The following is a 21,579-nucleotide window of genomic DNA, read 5'->3' on the forward strand; positions in this document are numbered from 1 at the left end:
TGGATTCTAACCATTTCATCCTCTACCACCCCCTTCTCCTTTTGCTTTCAATTTTTTCCAGCATCAGGGTCTTTTCCAATGAGTCAGGTCTTCACATCAGGTAGCCAAAGTATTGGAGCTTCAGCTTCAGCATGAGTCCTTCCAATGAATATTCAGGGTTGATTTCCTTTAGGATTGACTGATTTGATCTCCTTGCAGTCTGCGAGTCTTCTCCAGGACCACAGTTTGAAAGCATCAACTCTTCAGTGCTCAGCCTCCTTTATCATCCAGCTCTCACTTCTGTACCTGACTACTGGAAAAACAGCCTTGGCTATAGACTTTTGTCAGCAAAGTAATGTCTCTGCTTTTTAATACACTGTCTAGGTTTGTCATAGTTTTCCTTCCAAGGAGTGTCTTTTAAAATTTCACGGCTGTAGTCACCATCCACAGTGATTTTGGAATCCAAGAAAATAACATGTCACTGTTTCCAATTTTTTCCCTTCTATTTGCCATAAAGTGATGGGAACAGATGCAATTACCTTAGTTTTCTGAATGTTGAGTTTCAAGCCAGCTTTTTCACTCTCCTCTTTCACCTTCAAGAGGCTCTTTAGTTCTTCTTTACTTTCTGCCATTAGGGTAATTTTTAAATGTTTAGCCTATTTAAAATTTTTGTTTACAGTCAATTTTAAGTATGTAGTTTCTTAGCCAGTAAAAATTTTTTTAAGTATTTTTAATGTGCTAGAAGATGGTTTCATGTTTTATGTATTTCCCATCAAATATAATCAAGGATTTAATTACCAAAAATATTTTATTTGTGAACAATGTGAGAGAATGATGATACTAACTTTGTACAGTTTTACTATTTGGAAAATTTTACAAATTGAAAATAATAATAAATATGTTCATTTCTTATTCTTCCCAAAAGTTCAATTTAAAAGAATATTACTGCTTTAAAATTTCAAAACATATTATCTGCACTTGTAACATTTTCAAATTTGTCTGTAAGAGCTTGGTGCTTTGAAAAGGAAGAGGAATAGTGGCTGTGAGGAGAGAAAAGGAAGGAAGAGAGTATTTTTTGTTGTTGTTGGAGTAGTCTTACAGTAAAAAGACTGGTAAAATTAAGAGAAATAATGGAAAGTAATTACTTACCTATATAAGAAGTTCTTGCTGCTTTAGCACAATCTGGTGGTGATTAATTTCAGGTACAGTAAATGTCAGAAATATCAATAAAATTTGCTAGTTACTTTAACTCCATTTTAATTCAGAAATGTAAATATACACATTCATGGCCAACTATTTAAAAAAGCATATACCTTATTTAAAAAAAAAAAAAAAAAAGGCATTTCCAAAAAAGGAGTTAGCCAAAAGCAATGGCAAAATTACATTATTACAGTAGGCTGAATCTGCACATATACCTTAAACATCAGAAAATAATTACACACACCCTTGTCAAACTACTTTATAAAATCTAATATTGGTACTCTAGTGAACACAAGCGTCTCTGTGACTGACTGCTCAGACAGCATAAACACTGTTCTCACTTAAGCTTCTTTTCCCTGGTCACAATTCTTTAGCTTTTAGTTTCTTGTTCAGTCAATTTAAGAATGGCCACCGGTTACACACCTAGCCACTGGTTATTGATATAAGCTCTCATTCTTCATAACAGAGTAGTTGTATATACTGTTAAATTGGATGGCATTTAATACATGGTATGCCATGTACTGAAGTTTATTAAGAAAGGTGTGAAATCAGATTATCCTAATATTTAAAGTACTAACAATGACACCCTTTTAGAAACAAAACGGTTTTGCTATATCTCCTTTCACTGTTTCATACGTGTCCTCCCTATATTAAGAAGTATATACATGAGAACTTAGTAGACACTGAACTTCCCAGTATATTCAGGAAGATATTTGAATGTGTTTGGTGTAAAACAGTACAGGCAGCTAAATGCCTAGAGCTCGGAAGGTAGGTACAAAGACGTGCTTTATACATTTGTGCTACAGGAGTTTATAATTCATTTCTCTTTCTCACCCATTCTATAATATTATGAACATTGACTCCCATGTGCTCCCTGGGCTCCTCTGAAGCACAGAATACAGTAAATTATTTGAGTGATTATTTTCTCCATTCTCCTAAGGCTGGTACAAAATCGGTACCATTTAGAAGCCATAGGGAATTAGGGCTTAATTCTCTCCTGGAAACCTAATTGAGAAAGCTTGAGAGAGACACTAGCAAATGTCCTTTTCTTCCCTATCTCTTCTTCCCCAGAACACTCTAGCCTCAGACCAAGGGTCATTTACCTAATGGCAGGCTTTGTCCTGCATTACCATTCACAGAGGAAAGCTGCTTGAAAACTTCAAACAACTCCATATATTTAAATCTTAGGCTAGTCCTCTTAAAGCTGTAGTTTCCTCTACAGTCCCGACCTTTGCCAAGTTCAGTACGTAACAAGTCATTTTTTAGTGATTCTTTTACTTATTTTCTATCCACAAACTACAAAAATCTTCTTTCTGGAGATCTAGAATACACACTTTTTTTTTTTTTGCATATTTTGCAAAATACAAAGTAAATATATAAATTTTGAGTTATAAATTCATGTGAACTGACGATGACAGTTGAATATTTTGCTCAAAAAGCTGGTGTGGATTTTGAAAACCTTTGACTCTTGTTAAGAAGATAATCAAATGCTAGAAGGTGTAAGGTTTAAATGCTAACTGGAAAACTGTTAAGATGTATTTTACTGAGCCACAGCAAGTAACTTAAGAGCATCTCATTCCACACTATACGGGTCAGTCTTTGCAGGCTGCACCTCTCCTTAGCAACTAAGTCAACTGCACTATTGTACAAAAACAGCCATGAACAATGAGTGTGGCTGTGTTCCAATAAAACATTTTTTTATGGACACTGAATTTCATATTAATTTTCATGTGTCTTGAAGTATGCTTAGTTTTTTTAACTATTTAAAACTGTGAACAATTCTTAGTTGACAAGGCCATGAAAAGCAGGCAGTGGGCTGGATGTGCGCATTAGGCTAGAACTGGCTATTAATTATTATACAGGCTTTTATATGTTATGCAAATGTTTAAAAATTATAGGTTCCAATTTGAGAGACTTTGGAGACATGATTTTTTTAGATCTCTCATTTTAAAACTTACACCAAGTAAGTTCTCTACTTTCTGGATAAATATATTTACATAAGATAAAAAATAATTCAGTATACAAACTCCTACTTTGTTTAAAAAAACAAACAAAAATCCCAGAAAGCTATAAAATGAATGTTTCACCTTAAAACATAATTAGGAAACACATAATTTTTATTCTATGCAATATAAAACAATATGCATAGATTTGGTACATAATTTTTTAGTTTTTAATTTAGGAAAAAGATAATAAGGAAAAGGTTTATAAATCTATCCCTTTTATAAAAGCTGCAACTGACACCAGAAATTCCTCAAATGTACAACCATCAACTCTGATTATAATATGAATTATACCCAGGATTTGGAATTTACCAGCATGAGTTCTGGATGATCTTTTAAAAATGCAGTTATATCATAGAACACTATGGCTTCTACAAACTTTGAGATACTTATGAATAGGAAACTCCTGCTTCCATAATATAAGGAAACAAGAATATTTTTTCCATAATCACCAAGTATAAAAAAACTTCACAGTCTGATTTACCTTTATCAAAGGTAAAATGATTCACTGCTACATTGCATGGATTATTTTGATGCTCAGTAGTTCCTAAACACAAAATAAATTCCACATGCACTCTTATCTGTTTGGGTTTTCAAAAGCAAGACACCAATACAAAATGTATTGAATTGGCTGGCAGAAGTCCATGGGCTACAGAAAAGGAATTAAATATAAATGTTCACCAACTTTATCCATTCTAATTTTACAACAGCTTCCGGTATTGAGACCTAGTTGGTTTCTTATGTCTATCCATTATGAACATAACTCAATCTTCTATTTTAAAACTTCTCAGGGTCATTTTTTGCTGGGTATTTAATTGAGCGACGTACAAGATCTTCTCGTCCAACTTCCATCATTTGTTCCTCCCAAGATTTCATTTCGTTATAATAACGAATTTTATCATCTTTAGCAAGCTGAATATATACCTGAGAAAGAGTGTAATTGTTAAAATGATTTCTTTAGCGGAATCTTTGCAGTTAATTTCTGGGATGCTCTCCAAAAATATTCTAGAAATTATTTTACTATTCTATATGTTAAAGGGGGGCTGGAAAGAAATATTCTTGTGAGATAAAAATTAGATGAGAAACAGATAAGAGATAAAGGTTTTTAAGTATTAATGAAGTTGCTACAATTTCAGGGTTTGGAGTGTGGAAAAGCAGCAGGCGCAGGGTGTGATCATCACTGGGTACGATGACACCAAGTCACGAGGGTCACTGTTTTAAACACCAGTTTGATATGGAATCAAAAACTACCAAAAGAAAAAAGCCCAACTGGTTCCAAGAATATGACAATGATTTTAAAACACTGTGTAATATAAAGTTGTTTTCACATGAATCAAGCCTTGCCCTAATATATTCTCACAGATATCCTAACTAGGCATTTGGGACTAAAACCATACTACTTACTTGCTTTTGAGAATTAGAGAGATTTTTCCAGTTTTCATTTATAGCTTTCAGCTTTACCTGTAAAACAATATACATTTAAGTACCAGATATAGGGACTTCAGTGATTAAAGAAAGATGCTGTTTTATTAATCATTCCAACCACACACACTCAGATATCAAGAATCACAGGCAAAGACTCCTCAAAAACCTGAGCTGTAACTGACACGTAACAATACGCTCAGGTGCACAGTGCAGTGGTTACTGGCGTCTGTGCCTTTCGACCGCCTGTGCCCGTCCCACCCTCCCACCCCAGCCAGCAGCCGCGCAGTCACCAACGTGTTGCTCGTGTCTACGTGCTCTCTGAGTTACCGTTTCAGCACAAGGGTTCCCCTTCTGCTGCAGCTTCAGTAATACTTGTTTTTTTATAATAGCCATTCTAACAAATATGAGGGAGTATTTCATTGTAGTTTTGATTTACATTTCCCTGACAATGATGTTGAGCACCTTTTCATATACTTGTTAGCCATCTCTATGTCTTCTTTGGGAAAATATCTATTCGGGTCCTTTGCCCATTTTTTAATCAGATTTTTTTCTTCTGGGGTGGGGGAATGAGTCATATGAGTTCTCTAAATTATTTGCAAATTATTTTCTCCCATTTGGTAGGATTACTTTTCATTTTGTTGATGGTTCCTTTGTTTGTGCAGATATTTATCTTTTTGAATTCAAAGATATTAATATTAAAATATAAGCTCCTCTGTCACAGACTCGCCTCAAACACAGTTCCGTCCCCTCCATGGCGCACGTGCTCTCTTAGCTCTGATGCCTGTGCGCTGTGCTCCAGCTCTCATCACAGGAGCCACACAGCACCGATTCTCCTACACAGCTGAGCTGAGCTATGTGACCCGGAAAAAGCTCCATGACTTCCCTTAGGTTTGGGAGCTTTAATCTATAAAATTAAAGGGATGCAGGAATCCCACAGTTGGAGGAGAGGCAGAGAGACAGTGAGTACACCTCACACAGCCTGTGGTGTTGCTACCAGAGAGCAAAGACTGAAGAGGAGAATGAGGAGCACAGAAGAGAGAGAGAGACAGGCGGAGAATGTGAGGGAGAGGGGGATGTAAAGTGCCTATGAAAGGCAGGAGGATATCATCAGTGATTTTAAGAAGTAGAGTTAAAACTATTAACTTCACTATTCTGACCAGAACTTTCACTGAATTTTGTTTTCCTATCAACAAAAAGTGAGGTACCCAGATTAGTATCTGAGCCTATTTTGAGTATTTTAAGCTTACCTTTATAAATACATCTAGTATATTCAGGGATAGTTACTCATTAAATAACTGCTCTCTTAGCTTTGGAAAGAACTGCTTTCATGCTTTTAGTTCTTTCATAATGCATCTTTTTGCTTATATTTAATCCATAAGTTTCATATTCAGTGTGTTAAACAATAATTTATGAAGCTGCATGCATAAATAATCTTTCACCTAAAAAACTAATTTATGGAAAAAAAAATTAAAGGGATGGGAAGGTATTTACTTCTGGTGCTATCTAAAATCACATTAAATGAGCACTCACACCATGAGAGGACACAGAGAGAGAAGGTGCCAGCTATGAACCAGAAGAGGGCCCTCACCAGGATGTGGCCTTGATCATGGACTTTTAACCTTCAGAACTGTAAGCAATTCATTTCTGTGATTTATGTTTTTTAATTAAACAACTAAAATTTCTAAAGGCATAAAACCCACAGCGACAAAGACAATGGGAAAGGACACTACCAACAGAGCATTTGCGGAGCAGAAAAGCAGCGCTCCTCCCACGCTCCAAGTGCGGAAGGTGTTAGTCGCTTAGTTGTGTCCACCTCTGCAACCCTATGGACCATAGCCTTCCAGGCTCCTCTGTCCATGGCACTCTCCAGGCAAGAATACTGGGGTAGGTAGCCATTCCTTTCCCCAGGGGATTCTTCCTGACCCAGGGATCAAACCCGGCTCTCCTCTCCAGGCAGATTCTTTACCGGCTGAGCCACTGAGCTTCCCAGATGGCGCTAGTGGTAAAGAATCCACCTGCCAATGCAGGAGATTTAAGAGACACTGGTTTGATCCCTGGGTCAGGAAGATCCCCTGGAGGAGGGCATGGCAACCCACTCCAGTATTCTTGTCTGGAGAATCCCATGGACAGAGGAGCCTGGAAGGCCACAGTCCATAGGGTCACAAAGAGTCAGATATGACTAAAGCAAATTAGCATGCACACATAATAGTATTAAGTACTCAATACTGATCTATCCAAAATTATGGTAACTATATTGGGAGGTAGAGTGATAGAAGAGTGAACAGTGCAATGAGATAGAGTTAAATGTTCATCTTACATAGTGAGAGATAATGCCTAAAATATAGGTAATGCTTAGAATTTTAGAAAAATCAGGAAGTAACAATATAAGAATATTGTTTAGAGATATGGAGGTAAATCCTACCAGAATCAGCTAAAATAGATGCATTTGCTCTGGAGTAAGGAATATGAAGCACAGTAAAACGTGCATCTTTCATAACAAGCCTCAGTCTGATTCTTTAAAACTATGAGTATGCACTTTTTTACATGAATAAAAATGATATAATTAAATTAATTTTAATTTTCAGAGATAAAGGCCAGCCAGGAAGCTTCTGAGGTGATTCCAAGATGCAGTCAGAGTTGAGAACTACTGATTCAGAAGGATTCTCTAACACAAAACCTTCTTATACTAATAAAACGAAATCCAAGGTAAGTTAGTGACTGAGCAAATTCCAACTAAAAAAATAAACAGGCCTGCTATTTTAGTAATGTAGGGCCATGGAAACTAAATTTAAAATCCAGGGCTTCCCTGGTGGCTCAGTGGTAAGAATCCACCTGCCAATGCAGGAGACATGGGTTCAATCCCTGATCCGAGAAGATCCCCTTTTGGTTTTTCAGAAGTAACCTACAATGTCCTACAACACTAAATAAAATGGTACTACTTTTCAAAAGGAAAATAAAATCCCAAGGGAAGTAATCAGTGAAATCATATATAGCCAGAAAAATACATTACATATATACATCATTTAATCATATGTCCAACAGGATTTGTGAAATGAACTACAGATCTAAATAACCCAAAGAATCAGAGTGGCAAAAACCTTCATCTCACATTGACAAGAATTAGGAATCCGAGCAGACAACTTTTCTTACCGTGGCATATTATAAGAGGAATAATACAACTGACAATTTGGAGCCTCTAAAAAGGAAATAAAGGAAAGACTAAGCCACAGCAAGAATGACAAGCTTTTTTCTTCTTTCTGCAGTCATAGATGCCATTCATATGTGTAATATAATACATTCATTACCATGGGATAACCAAAAATGTTTAAAGGGCGTAACATGAAGCCACACTCAAATCCCAGCATGAAACATTATACCTCTATCTCTCATTCTCTCCCAGTGATTGTAAAACCATTCAGAAGTGCTGGATAAGAAAAGTCTCCAGAACTTGAACACTCCTATAAAGGTGAAAATTTTGTTTTTTAATTTAAAAAGTTGACTATGTATATACATGGCTGAATATGTATATATACACATTCAAATTTTAAACATTTTATGTGGTAAGAAAAAGGATTTTTAGGTCTTATTTATATATACTATTTCTTTATAGTAATTTACCACTTTTTTCCACCACTTGACAGGTTGCACCCCTAAAGTTTCCTGTCTATACTATTTTAAAAACTAGAATAAACATTTTTAAAACATACAGAGTTTTGTTTTACCTGTGATGTGCCATCCCTAGCTTCCTGAAAACGTTCAGCTATAAAAATGTTATAAGCTGAGCGAGGTCTTTTCGGTTTTCCAAGCATTGTTAACTCCTGAGTAAAAAAAATGAAAGATGAGATAAAGTTTTAAACTCTATGATACTTAACTTTACCTAGAGAAACTTCATTCACTACCATGAATTACAGAATATTCTTTAAAATGAACTTTATGAGTATGCGATTGTTCCCTCTTGGGATCAGAATTTTTGATAGTACTGTTTTGAAAATTCTAATAGATTTTATGAGTTACTTTTCATACAGAAACATTTTCTTTACATATTATTTTCATGGTCTCCATGAACTGAATAAATGAGCAGTATGTACAAAATCTTTTTAAACATTAAAAAAACTTTTATCCTTGTAAGGCACCACTTCTTGGACAAAGCACTACGTACCTCCACGTGACAGCTCAAGAACGTTAGCGCATTTGCCGCATTATCTCACGAAGGACACGGCACCATCCTAACCAACAGAGTTTCTAAGCTTAGACAGAAATTTATAAAATGATGGGGGTTTTAATGGCAATTTGGTTTACAGTCAATAACAAACCCAACTTTCATTCATAAGCAGGGCTCCTCTGATTGACATATAGAGATTACTTTCTCAGCCCTGAACCTCTCAGGAGAGGAGGCATTTCCCAACCTAACTCTGCATTTCCCCTTTTGTTTCTAGAGCTACCGCTACGTATTTCTTCTAGGTGCTTTACTTGCAACTTCCTGGTCCCCACACCTCTCACCTAAACTGTAAGCAGTTGGAACTGGGAATCTAATGGGAAGAAAAATTCCAACAGGGAGAGCAAATGGAAGTCTTAGGGAAAAGTCACTCAGACTTTCAAGTTTCTGGTTCTACATGTAAGGAGTTTGGAAGTCAGCACTCCATCCAATAAGTATAAAGCTGATCAGACTGCAAAATCAACTCTCTTGGATCCACTGAAGAGGGGACACAGGGCGAACTGCTGCTCCCAAGATTGGAGAGACAGACACAGACAGGTGAACACAGGGAGTCGAGACTTACTGGAACAGATAGAGGAATGGAAACCAGTGGTGTGGAGGAAACTGAACCACAGCTGACTAACTGCTGGACGCTCCATGTGGACAGCTCTGAGAGCTACCACCACTCAGAGGAAAGCCTCATAATACTGTGAGGTTTTTCTCCAGGAACTTGACCAGATTCCCACAGTAAATATCAAGGGAAAAAAACCCTCTTGCTTTCAGCAGGAAGAAAAGGAATCATTTCGAAATGCCAGAGTACTTTATTATTCTTAAGAAGGCCTGCCCTCAAGGGAAACTAGTTAATCAGAACCTAATCTGCTGGGACTTCCCTGGTGGTTTACCGGTTAAGACTGTGCTCCCAATGCAGGGGGTTGGGATTCAATCTATGGTTGGGACACTAGATCCCACGTGTTGCAACTAATGATCTGGTGCAGTCAAATAAAAAATAAACACATAAATAAACATTTAGAACCTAACCTGCTGTTATACTATCAAGAGCTAAAAGACTTCAATGAAAGGAAATACTAGACTGCAGCTTACTTTAGCCATCCTGTACCACCTAAGCGCAAAGCTACAGGCTCATTAAAGGTTTTTTTGTGTTTTAATTGCTAACTCATATCTGACTCTTTTGCAACCCCATGGACTGTAGCCCACCAGGCTCCTCTGTCTATGGGATTTCCCAGACAAGAATACTAGAGTGGGTAGCCATTTCCTTCTCCAGGGGATCTTCCCGACTGATCTTCTGCATTGGCAGGTGGACTCTTTACCACTGAGTCACCAAGGAAGCCCTTATTAAAGGACCAAGACCTAATCATAAGATTGTAGAATGCTTCCCCTGCCCCATGCCTTACCACATTATGAAGGCCCATATACAGCAGTTCCTTTTACCCAGCACATCATATGTCTAACTATCAAGAAAAAATCCCAAAGCATACTAAAAGACAAAAAGCCTAACATAAAGAAACAAAACAAGCATCAGAACTGGCAGGGATACAAAATTATCAGACCAGGATTTTAAAACAACTGTGATTAATATGGTAAGGATTCTAGACAGCCTGTAAGAAGAGGCATTGTAAGCAGAGGGAAATCATAAGAAAGAACCCAAAAGAAGTGCTAGAGATAAAGGGAATTCCCTGGCAGTCCAGTGGTTAGGACTCCAAGCTTCCACTGCAGGGGGCACACATTCAATCCCTGGTCAAGGGACTAAGATCCCAAAAGCCACACAGCATGGCTAAAAAAAAAAAAAAAAAATCCTTGAAAATCCAAAAGTAAAGAAAACAAAGACTGAAGAGGGAAAAAAAAAGAACATCCAACCACTACTGGACAACTACAATATGTACAGCACACATGCAAGAGAAACGCTGGGCTGGATGAAGCACAAGCGGGAATCAAGACTGCTGGGAGAAATATCAATAACCTCATATATGCCAATGAGACCATCCTTATGGCAGATGGTAAAGAACTAAAGACCTCTTGATGAAAGTGAAAGAGGAGAGTGAAAAAGTTGACTTAAAACTCAACATTCAGAAAACAGATCATGGCATATGGTCCCATCACTTCATGGGAAATAGTGGGGAAACAGTGGAAACAGTGTCAGACTTTATTTTTTTGGTCCAAAATCACTGCGGATGGTGACTGCAGCCATGAAATTAAAAGATGCTTGCTCCTTGGAAGGAAAGTTATGACCAACCTAGACAGTATATTAAAAAGCAGAGACATTACTTTGCCAACAAAGGTCCGTCTAGTCAAGGCTATGGTTTTCCCAGTGGTCATGTATGGATATGAGTTGGATCATAAAGAAGGCTGAGTGCTCAGGAATTGATGTCTTGAACTGTGGTGTTGGAGAAGACTCTTGAGAGTCCCTTGGACTGCAAGAAGATTCAACCAGTCCATCCTAAAAGAAATCAGTCCTGAATATTCACTGGAAGGACTGATGCTGAAGCTGAAACTCCAATACTTTGGCCATCTGGTACGAAGAACTGACTCACTGGAAAAGACCCTGATTGAAAGTAGGAGGAGAAGGGGATGACAGAGGATGAGATGGTTGGATGGCATCACCAACTCAATGGACATGAGTTTGAGTAACCTCTGGGAGTTGGTAATGAACAGGGAGGCCTGGCGTGCTGCAGTCCATGGAGTCCCAAAGAGTCGGACACAACTGAGCAACTGAACTGGAATAGAGGAGAACAGAGAAAGGAACAGAAATACCTGAATAAGAAACTCCTTATATCTGCTCAATCTTCATTTCTGGTCCTCCCCACTCAAAGTACTAGCTGGGTACATTAAAGAGCAAGGGAACGCTCAAGAGAGAGAATAAACCCTAGTTTTCCACCCTCCAAATACCATCCCTATTTTTTCTGGCTTCCTTTTACTGATTGGATTAGCAGTCTCAGATTACTATCATTGACTTGAAATTGGGTGAGTCCTCAACCCAAGAGCTAGGAGGGCTTAAGACACAGGGATCAGGAAGAGAGATCCCATCACTTCATATTAAAGGCTGGAATCTAATTTTTCAGAGAAGTAAGTTTTTGCTCTGATGACCATTTTTTATGGTACATATACTGGATCAGCAAGTTCACCACCTCACACCTAATAGTATGGAAAGATATAGTCTGTCAAACAATAGAATTTATATGGACTAATACCTTAAATTGGAAGCCACTAATTTTGAACCATGTGGGATTTTTAATGAGGAAAAATTGAATTTCATCCTAAAGGCACTTTAACTTTATTAGCTACAATAGGTATTTTTAAAACATTGATAAGTTAATGAATTCAGTCCATTCAGCAATATTCAGAATCAAATTCACCATCCCCCATAGAACAATTCAAATCAGTAAGGTACTCTAGAAAAGACCCAGAAGCAAGACTTTTGCTATTCCTGATTTTCCTGTTTCCTAACTCTGTTCCTACAGCTTTCACACCGGTCCTAATTATGTATCTGGAACTCAGACACATCCAAAAGGAGCAAAAACGGTTTACAACATACTCAAAGGCACGTGGTCCTAGTGGCAGAAGGAAACTATCCTGTTTTTTCCTAACTGAAGTACATTCTCTACCACATCAGCAAAATAAGGGAAAAAAAACAAACCTGTATTTATAGCTATTTAAATTTCAGTTTTTTGCCAAAGGAAAAGACTATTTCAACCATACTCACTCTCTTTTTTATTAATGCTTTCTTTTTTAAACGTTTCTGCATGATTTCTTTTTCCAAAGATACCATTTGACTTGGAGTTAGTTGTTCTTGAATTCTGTTTATCTCTTCCTTGTATACCTGCCAGTCTGCCTTGTAAGCATCTTCATATACCTATAAAAAAATCCAAGTAAGAAGGTAATAAACTATTGCCGGCCGATTAAACACAGCACACCTGACAGGGAAGGACAACTGCATAACTTCAGCAAAGTGACTGAACCACCAAGTGGAAAATGTACTCTGAAATCCCACTTATAAATCACGTGTTCTTCAAATATGTTATCCAAGGTGAAGGTCTAGCAACTGGCCTCCAACTTCAAATTGCTTCAAAAACCAACGCTTCATCACCACTGCCATTTATCCATATTCTCATCATGTATGTGGATGAGAAAGTATGACATTCCTTTGAGATAACAAACGTTAAAAAAAAAAACAAAAAAAAAACCAAAAACCTCTGGGGCATCTGGTTCCTTAAAGGACATGACAGTTGTCCTTACCTGCAAAATAACTGGTCAGCAATGTTGAAAATTTATATGCTTACCTTTTTCTCTGAATCAGGAAGTTCCCTCCATAGCTTGGCAATTTTTTTAATTAGTTCTGAATTTTTTGCATCTATGAAATGAAATAAAAATTGATATCACCATTTTACATCTCAGGATCAATTTCTAAAGACTTTCAGGAAAGCATAATCCATTAGCTCTAAAATTAAGTATTCTTACAGACATTTTACCACACACAACTTAAAATGATTTAGTTTTTCTTTAACCAACTAATTTAAGTACAATAAATAATTTAATATTTTATCTAACATTGTTAAAGTCTATTATCTAATGATTAAATTAAGGAATAGTATCACTTACCACCAAAATGGTCCTCAGGAATTGATTACTAAGTTAAAGCAATTGGGGAATCATTGTCTACAAGTTTTCTACTTCATATTTCAATCAAAAACATTTTTTTCAAGTCTTTCAGGAATGACCAAGTTCATAAAACCTGACTAAACAACAAAATATAGTCTTGATTCATATAATACCACCTGTATTTAAATTAGAGAAATATTGTTTGCAAACAAGCTAAATTATTCTAGAACCAAATCCTTTTTCTCCATCTCCTTCCCATCTTAACTGGAATGACAAGGTATAAATGATTTAACAAACCACTTGTTAGTTTCAACTCGTACATTTCAAAAGACGTGAGTACTGAAGCGTGTCTCTTAAACCAGCCCTTTACATGCCTATTACAGCCCTCACGGTTTCCTAAGTGCCCTGTGAGGTAATACATGCGAAAAAGCTTTAGGGATTACACGGAAAGCTCAGCCATGACTAGTCTGGTCACTATCTTTACACTACAGCACCAATAAGGACCCAGTCTTTCTAGGGAGTCAACAAACCTAACTGGAAATCTTTCAGAAATTCAAGAACTGGCCTTCAGTCAAAAAGCTCTTAACATTAACAATAACCTGTATTCAGCTTTAAAGTTTATGCAACACATCCACATAAATTATTTCACTGCAACTTTATTAATAATTTGCAGTGGGAGAAGCAGGAGCTAAGCAAGAGGTAAAATGATTCGTCAACGGTCCTCTGGGCCAATGGGCACAAGGCCCCAAATTTAGCTTTTTCATCCTCTTTCCTGAGTCCTTTCCATTCTACATGCTATTTTTAAAATAGCTTTCACCAGTTCTCAATTCCATTTAAAGCATTTTTATTTGGTAAAGTTACCTTGCTGCTGTGCGTACACTGATTTCTTATGCACGCCTGCGAGGGCGCTTCAGTCGTGTCTGACTCTGCAAATCCATGGACTGTGGCCTGCCAGGCTCCTCTGTCCATAGTTTTCGAGGCAAGAATAAAGGAGCGGCTCACCATTCCCTTTTCTAGGGGATCTTCCCCACCCAGGGATTGAACCCGCGACTCCTATGTCTCCTGCATTGGCAGGTGGCTTTCATACAAGCCCATGTTATATCTATTTTACAGGCCATCAAACAGAATGGTTATGTTTCTGCATTCAATAGATGCCTTGACACTGAAAATCAAGTCTGCAATTTAACTGCTTAGTAGCATCTTTACTACATCAGAGAAGAGTATATAACCCAAACTCCTTACCTGGGTTCTGAGCTTTAAATAGGGGAAGCTGTTCTTTAGAAAATCGAACGTATGAAGTCATAGGCTTCTTTGGATAACCACTCAAGCTGGATGAAAACCATTTTGGAACATACGCAAAACTACATATAAATAAAAAGAAAATAACCAGTGTTAAACATTTAAGTACCCGTATTCATAATTATGTGAACACAGATGCCAAGCAAGATATGAAGATGCTACATATCTGACACCTAACACCTTCGGCAAAAACACTAATGATATTTAAAATCCTGTCCTATCCAGGGGAAAGAGCTTGCAAAACTGAAGTCTCAAAGCCCTAACCTCCTAGCAAGGGCAGAGAGTGAAGGAAAGCATGTATCTCCAGCTCCTGGGCCTTGCCTCAATGGCTCGATGAAGGCAGGAGACTCTTGGAGCGACTTCGCAGGGGACAACGAACCCGGTGCTCCAAGGTACGAGAATGAGGAGGGACGGGAGGAGGGGAAAGGTGGCCGGAAGGAAGGCAAGGGGTACTGATGCAGTAAGGCCTGGTCTCAAAGCTATCATCCCCTTGACAAGGTCGAGGTCGGAATCACAGGGCCAAGTCAGTCCTGACCATTTCAGGGGGGACAGAAAGCGGAGAACAGCGGCTACATTCTAACCCCAAGGCGTCCTGAACCCTTCCGCCTCCGAAGGTGTAGGCAAGCAGGCTTACCTAAAGGGAGAGCGCAGTCGATTGCCACAGCCCGCGCAGAGATCCGCTCCTGACTTTCCCAGTGCATTCAGCACGCCCCATACGCCCCGGAGAAGCGCCATTGCATCCGCAGACAAAGCACTGACCAGGCCCCAATTCCCTACAGCGCCCTGGCACAAGAGAAACCGCAACAAAGCCGCCTTAAACCCGCGAGAGAGCCTACCCGATTTACTAGCATGCCCGCCACTCGCGAGGCACTATGGGAAATCGGCTAATTTGCGATTAGATAGGAGGCGGGGCAAGGTAGAAGGCGCAGGCGCTGTACTGGCTTCCTTGGTGGGCGGGACTACGAAGAAATAGGCGCTCGAAGGCGGAGAAGGGAAACTGCAGCCCAGCTAGCCTGCGGAGGGACCTGGCCTCGAGGGGGCGAAGCCGAGCCGCCTCTGTCCCAACCCCACCCCCCCCACCCCTCCGGCAGCCTGCTCAGCCGCCCGGCCAGGAGGCTGATGGAGGCACGGCGGTGTCCTCACAAGGATAGGGCCCTGGCTGGTCTGTGACGACTGGAAGGGCTAGTACGTAACAGTTTACCGCTAGAACGGCGGTAGCTATGCCGCCCACGCTGCTCTGAGGTCAGGTTGCTGGGCGATATGCGCCCAGCAGAGTCCCTCAGTTCAAGTCGGAGCGCATAGTCCAAAATTACCGTAGAGGAGGTGGGGTGGATCACGGTTTCAAACCTTAAAATGCAGATTCCCGGGCCTTGCCGCAGAGCCTGATTCAGTGTTTGTGTGGGTCCCATGTCTCAGCTTTTTTAACAAGTTCCTCAAGGTTTAACAAGCTCTGATGCCAGTGGTTATGGGACCACATTTAAAGCAACACAGATCCAGACCATAGCCCCATCCACTGAGACTATCGCTGACCTAATCGTCAAACTTGACATCCAACACGGCTTACTTTGTGGGGAGGAGACTAGAGTTCTAGCTCCATCATTTGCATTAACGTCTTGATCTGGAAATATCACTTCCCCGCTGTAAGATTTAATTTCCCCCACTGCAGACGAGGATGTTGGACAAGATCAGTCTTCCCAACCAAAGCTCTGAGAACGTGTGACAATTATACCTTGAGATATTGATCGATGTGCAGTACCCCCATTTTCCATGTGGACAATGGCATGAAAAAAGATTGGGAAAACCTAATCTAAAGCTATCTAAGGACACTTATAGCTCTCAGGTTCCATTTATTTCAAAGAGCCACTTCCTGAAACAGCTTTTTCTCTGTTGGATAGTTTTGTAAAAAAATTCTTACTAGTGTCATATTGAGCTGAGAGTCTTTCACTGGCCCTTTGGTGCGACCACCAAGCGCACTTTTAAGTGGTAAGCAACTATCACCACTTCCTCTTCAAAGATTCTCAGGATTGAAAGGGACCTTTTAGGTCATCTGTCCAAATCTCTCACTCTGTCATGGGAGAGACAGGGTTGGATTTTGTTTGTTTGATTATTTTCTGAGTACACATTATGTACAAGGCCACAAACTTAGATAAAAAACACAGCCTTCTTTTCACCACCAGTGAAGTCTAGTGGCAGAGGCAAAGAAATGAACAGTTACATTACAATGTCAAGCTAAGAGTATAGGATAGAATTCCCTATAATTACATTTTAGCTGATTTCTGCAACAACTTTTCTTTACATTTTTCTAGAGTGTTTTTATTCTTTCAGATGTTTGATAGATATAAAATTTTTTTTGAATATTTAAAGTCTTGTTTTAAAGTGTCATTTTGATAAACCTTGCTATAAAGTTCTTATAAATCTGATCTATAAATCTGTTTTTATCAGATGTGAATATTCTTTAAGACTCATAATTGCTGTGATAATTTAATTCCCAATTCAGTATTTACACAGAAAATATAATTCTACCTACTTACCCAAACTGTCTTTGTACAAAAGAGCATGTGGCTTTATGTATATTTACTTTATAAAACTTGAAGACTTACCACAGCATTTTTCAGGGTTCTGTCCCTTTATTTTGCTTTAAAAGTTCATCTACTCCCAGTGTTTCAGTTCCAACTGACTTCCACTATCAGTTACAGCCTCATGGTTCCCATATTTCATATTGAATCCATACCTCTCCTTGTACTCTCACATCTATGTAGCCACTGTCTTCTGGACATCTTTACCATCATGTTTCACAAATACCTCAGTTTTTCCTGAACAGAATTCACTATCTTTTGCCTTTCTTGAACTCCTCTTCTTGGTAAGAGGCACCAGTATCCTGTTGGAATCATGCAAGCCAATAACCTGATAAACCATTGTGTGATCTCCCTCGCTGAGCCTCCTCACCCATCAACCAGCTGATGATAAGTATTGCTGATTCTACTTCATTAACCCCTCTAGTAAGTATTTTTTCCTCTTCTGTCTCATTGCTGTAGCTTTTGTTCAGGTCAGTAGTGTGTTGGTAAATCTGCTCTCCAAAAAGAGAGCCCTGATCTGTAGTGTTTGCTGAGATCTGTGGTGTAGATAACCCCACCAGGGCTGGTTTCAAACCATCCACTGAATGTCACTGAACCTGAGGTTGGGAAGAAGTATACACGATTGCCTCTTCAAACCAGTGCTGGTCAGCTCCAGTACAGCTCTGCTGCTTTTCCCAAACTTTTACAGGAGCTTTTCTACTTTCAGTCTTAGTTCCCTCCAAACCATATTTCACAATGTCCTTAGGTCAGTCTTTCTAAAAGGCAAATTCCATTCATTCATTTGTTCATGAAGTGTGTATGGAGCACCAACACTATGCCAGGCAGGCAGTGATCACATTTCTGTACTTAAAACCTTCTGTGGCTCCTTATTACCCACAGAATCAAATTTAAATTATCATACATGGCAAATTAGGTCATCTATGCACTGGCCTTTCTCTTCCTTCTAAAGCTTCATTCCTCACTTCACCTTTGCTTGTAATAATTTATTATTTAAATATCAATTTCTTATCTGATTTAAAAAATACATCAAAGCACTTCAATTTGGTTCTGACTTTATCACTGCCTTTTGTGTGACATGCCAAAGTTATGAAAATTGCTGGATAAGAATACAGGCTTAGGGCCTCCCTGGTGGCTCAGTGATACAGAATCCACCTGCCAATGCCGGAATCATGGGTTCATTCCCTGATCTAGGAAGATCCCACATTCCACGGAGCTGCTGAGCCTGTGTGCCACAACTATGGAGCCAGGGAGCCGCAACTATTGAGCCCACCTTCCACAACTACTGAAACCCTCACCCTAGAGCAACAAGAGACAGCCCCTAGCCACAGCTAGAGAGAAGCCCATGCAGCAACAAAGACACAGCACAGCCAAAAATAAATAAATAATTAAAAAAAAAATAGAGGCTTAGAAGTTAGACAGATCTAGATTCAAACCCTGTGCTTGTTACTAGCTGTGTGACTTTGCCAAATGAAAATCTGTCTGACCCAGGGTTTCCCCCTCTGTGGAATGGGAACAATGATGATAGAGTCTTAGGATTGTTATGAAGATTAAATTAGACAATACATAAAAAGTTCTTAGCACAGCCCCTGGCACATAGTGAAAGTTCAGTAAGTATTGCCTATCATTATCCCCACATTATTCATAACAGTTATTAACTTTTAATTAAGTATAGGTATAATATAGTATGGATTGTACCTAAAAAAAGTCATATTTTTATGACAGCCCTTTTATTTTGTCATTTTTTCTCCCAATTAAATAACATATATATCAGCATTGCTCCCCTCTTCCTATTGAACTTTTAACATTTCTTAATTATTAGTGATGTTTGAACATAAACACTATGGTAGGTGATGAAAATTAACACACCCTTAGATTGGAATTTTTTTAATGTTTTCAGAACATCTTTATATAATCATATTTGATTGTATGATTCATAAATTGAAGTAGAAGAGAAGTATTATTATAATCATGGTTCCCAACTTACAGATGAGAGAAATTAAATTTAGGTTACAATAGTCAGCTGTGGACGTGAACACCTGGTCTTCCAATTTATTGGCTGTGCTTTTCCCTTTATATCAGACTATTCCTCAGACTCAGTCAACACATCACATCATTCCAGCCCCAGATATCTTCCTTGGATCTTCTAGACTGTGTGATTTGTGCTGGTTACTTGTGACGTATCATACAGCATTCTGGTTGTTGATCTTTTATGTGCACATATGCACATTTTTTTCCCTCAATGGATGGTAAGCCATACTTTTAAAAGTTATTTGTTTTGGCTGCAGATCTTAGTTGCAGCATGTAGGATCTTTTTAGTTGCAGAATATAGGGTTTTTTTGTTTTTTTTTTTTTTGTTTTTCTTTCAGTTCTGGCATGCAGGATCTAGTTCCCTAAAGAGAGATGGAACCTGGGACCACTGCATCGCGAGCATGGAGCCCTAACCACTGGACCACCAAGGAGGTCCCAATGGTAAACTATACTTGAGGACAAGATTAAGTCTTATGCTTCTTTCTGTTCCCTATAGTATTAGCGTAGTATTGATACATTGAACATGGTTGATGGACAGATGGAGGGAGGGAGACAAAGAAGGAGATAAAAAATGTAAAAAGATTAGTTCTGCACAAATTATTTATATACCAATTTGACCCCATAGAAAAAATCAACTACCTGTTAAAAGTATCGTTTGCCAATAGATAGAAGGGACAGTTATGTGTGAAAGGGACAGGTACATGAGAACCATGTAAAATTTGGGAACATATATATGATGTTCATCATGCAGTGATCGTGGTTTATTGATACTTGCACAGTGGTAAAGCTGAAGGTAGCACCAGTAAACAGCAGCAGCAGTCAGAGACCAAGATAATTCCCTGATGAATAAGAGTTAGATATATAGATATCACCTGGAGAAAAAATATTCCTAAGAGAAAGCAGTGTTGCTTTTCTAATTATAGTGGATAAATAATACAGCTACAACAGGAGCAATCATCAAATAGGTTTAGCACGAGGAATAGATGTAATTCTGGACTCCTAAACACACACAAATTATAGAAGTATAGCAATTAATTGAGCACTACAAGAAAGAAATTATAATCTGAATATCTCCTAGCTTATCTTTCCTGTAAATCAAGATTTTAATGAATTATATATGAAGAAAGCTACATGTGTAATTTTTTCCTTCAAACCATTTTTATTTACTTAGGGTCTTTATCACTTCACAGGGTTTTGCCTTTTAAAACAGTATACAAAAGGATGAAAGGGAGAGAAAAATAAGAAAGAAGGCTCTATTGCATGTTACTAGTTCCCAGATATCCAAATTAGTTTATGAATTACTTCTCAATTAGAGCAGGGTATGCAGCCTTAATTATTAAGAGCATATCAGAGTTATTTTTAGCCATTGCTGTAGCAGTATTATGCAAAATAAATATAGCTTTTCTATTTTAAAGCTGATTCTCTGACTCAGCAGGAGGAAGGACAAGTAAAAAGGACAGGTGTAATTGTGTGCAAATTTATACATTTATACGGTCTGTTACTCCATGTCCAGTTCTAACTGTTGCTTCTTGACCTGTATTCAGGTTTCTTAGGAGGCACGTAAGGTGGTCTGGTATTCCTATCTCTTTAAGAATTTCCCACAGTTTGTTGTGATCCACGCAGTCAAAGGCTTTAGCATAGTCAATGAAGCAGAAGTAGATGTTTTTATAGAATTATCTTGCTTTATCTATGATCCAACAGATGTAGTAATTTAACCTGTGATTCCTATGCCTTTTCTTAAGTCCAGCATGTACATCTGGAAGTTCTCAGTTCACCTACTGTTGAGGCATGGCATGGAGAATTTTGAGCATTATCTTGCTAGCATGTGAAATGAGTGCAATTGTGTGTTAGTTTGAACATTCTTTGGCACTGCCCTTCTTTGGGTTTGGAATGAAAACTGACCTTTTCCAGTCCTGTGGTCACTGTTGAGTTTTCCAAATTTGCTGGCACATTGAGTGAAACACTTTCACAGAATCATCTTTAAGAATTTTAAATAGCTCAGCTGAAATTCCATCACCCCCACTAGCTTTGTTCTTAGTGGTGTTTCCTGAGGTCCACTTGACTTGACACTCCAAGATGTCTGGCTCTAGGTGAGTAATCACACCATCATGGCTATCTGGGTCATTAAGATCTTTTTTGTATAGTTCTCTGTATTCTTGCCACCTCTTCTTAATCTCTTCTGCTTCTGTTAGGTCCATACCATTTCTGTCCTTTGTTGTACCCATTTTTAAATGAAATATTCCCTTGATAGCCTTTGCCC

The 21,579-nt window shown here is 38.5% G+C and overlaps 1 protein-coding gene across 2 annotated transcripts; it reads right to left on the reverse strand.

Annotated features, from left to right (window-relative positions):
- Positions 1 to 1,219: 1,219 nt before the first annotated feature.
- LOC102414372 (transcription factor A, mitochondrial) lies at positions 1,220 to 15,763 on the reverse strand. Of its 2 annotated transcripts, XM_044942467.2 has the most exons (8): positions 15,350 to 15,763; positions 14,659 to 14,777; positions 13,098 to 13,168; positions 12,521 to 12,670; positions 8,330 to 8,425; positions 7,758 to 7,803; positions 4,587 to 4,643; positions 3,967 to 4,106 (listed from the first exon to the last, which is right to left on the reverse strand). In XM_044942467.2, exons 1-7 carry the CDS (start codon positions 15,448 to 15,450, stop codon positions 4,621 to 4,623), a joined length of 606 nt encoding a protein of 201 aa, XP_044798402.1. In that variant the 5' UTR covers positions 15,451 to 15,763; the 3' UTR covers positions 3,967 to 4,106; positions 4,587 to 4,620. The 2 variants fall into 2 exon arrangements, with proteins under 2 accessions (XP_006065096.1, XP_044798402.1); XM_006065034.4 differs by lacking the exon at positions 7,758 to 7,803 and having other exon boundaries at positions 1,220 to 4,106; positions 15,350 to 15,758.
- Positions 15,764 to 21,579: the final 5,816 nt, after the last annotated feature.

The sequence above is a fragment of the Bubalus bubalis genome, chromosome 4, assembly GCF_019923935.1.
Source record: "Bubalus bubalis isolate 160015118507 breed Murrah chromosome 4, NDDB_SH_1, whole genome shotgun sequence".
NCBI lineage: Eukaryota > Metazoa > Chordata > Mammalia > Artiodactyla > Bovidae > Bubalus > Bubalus bubalis.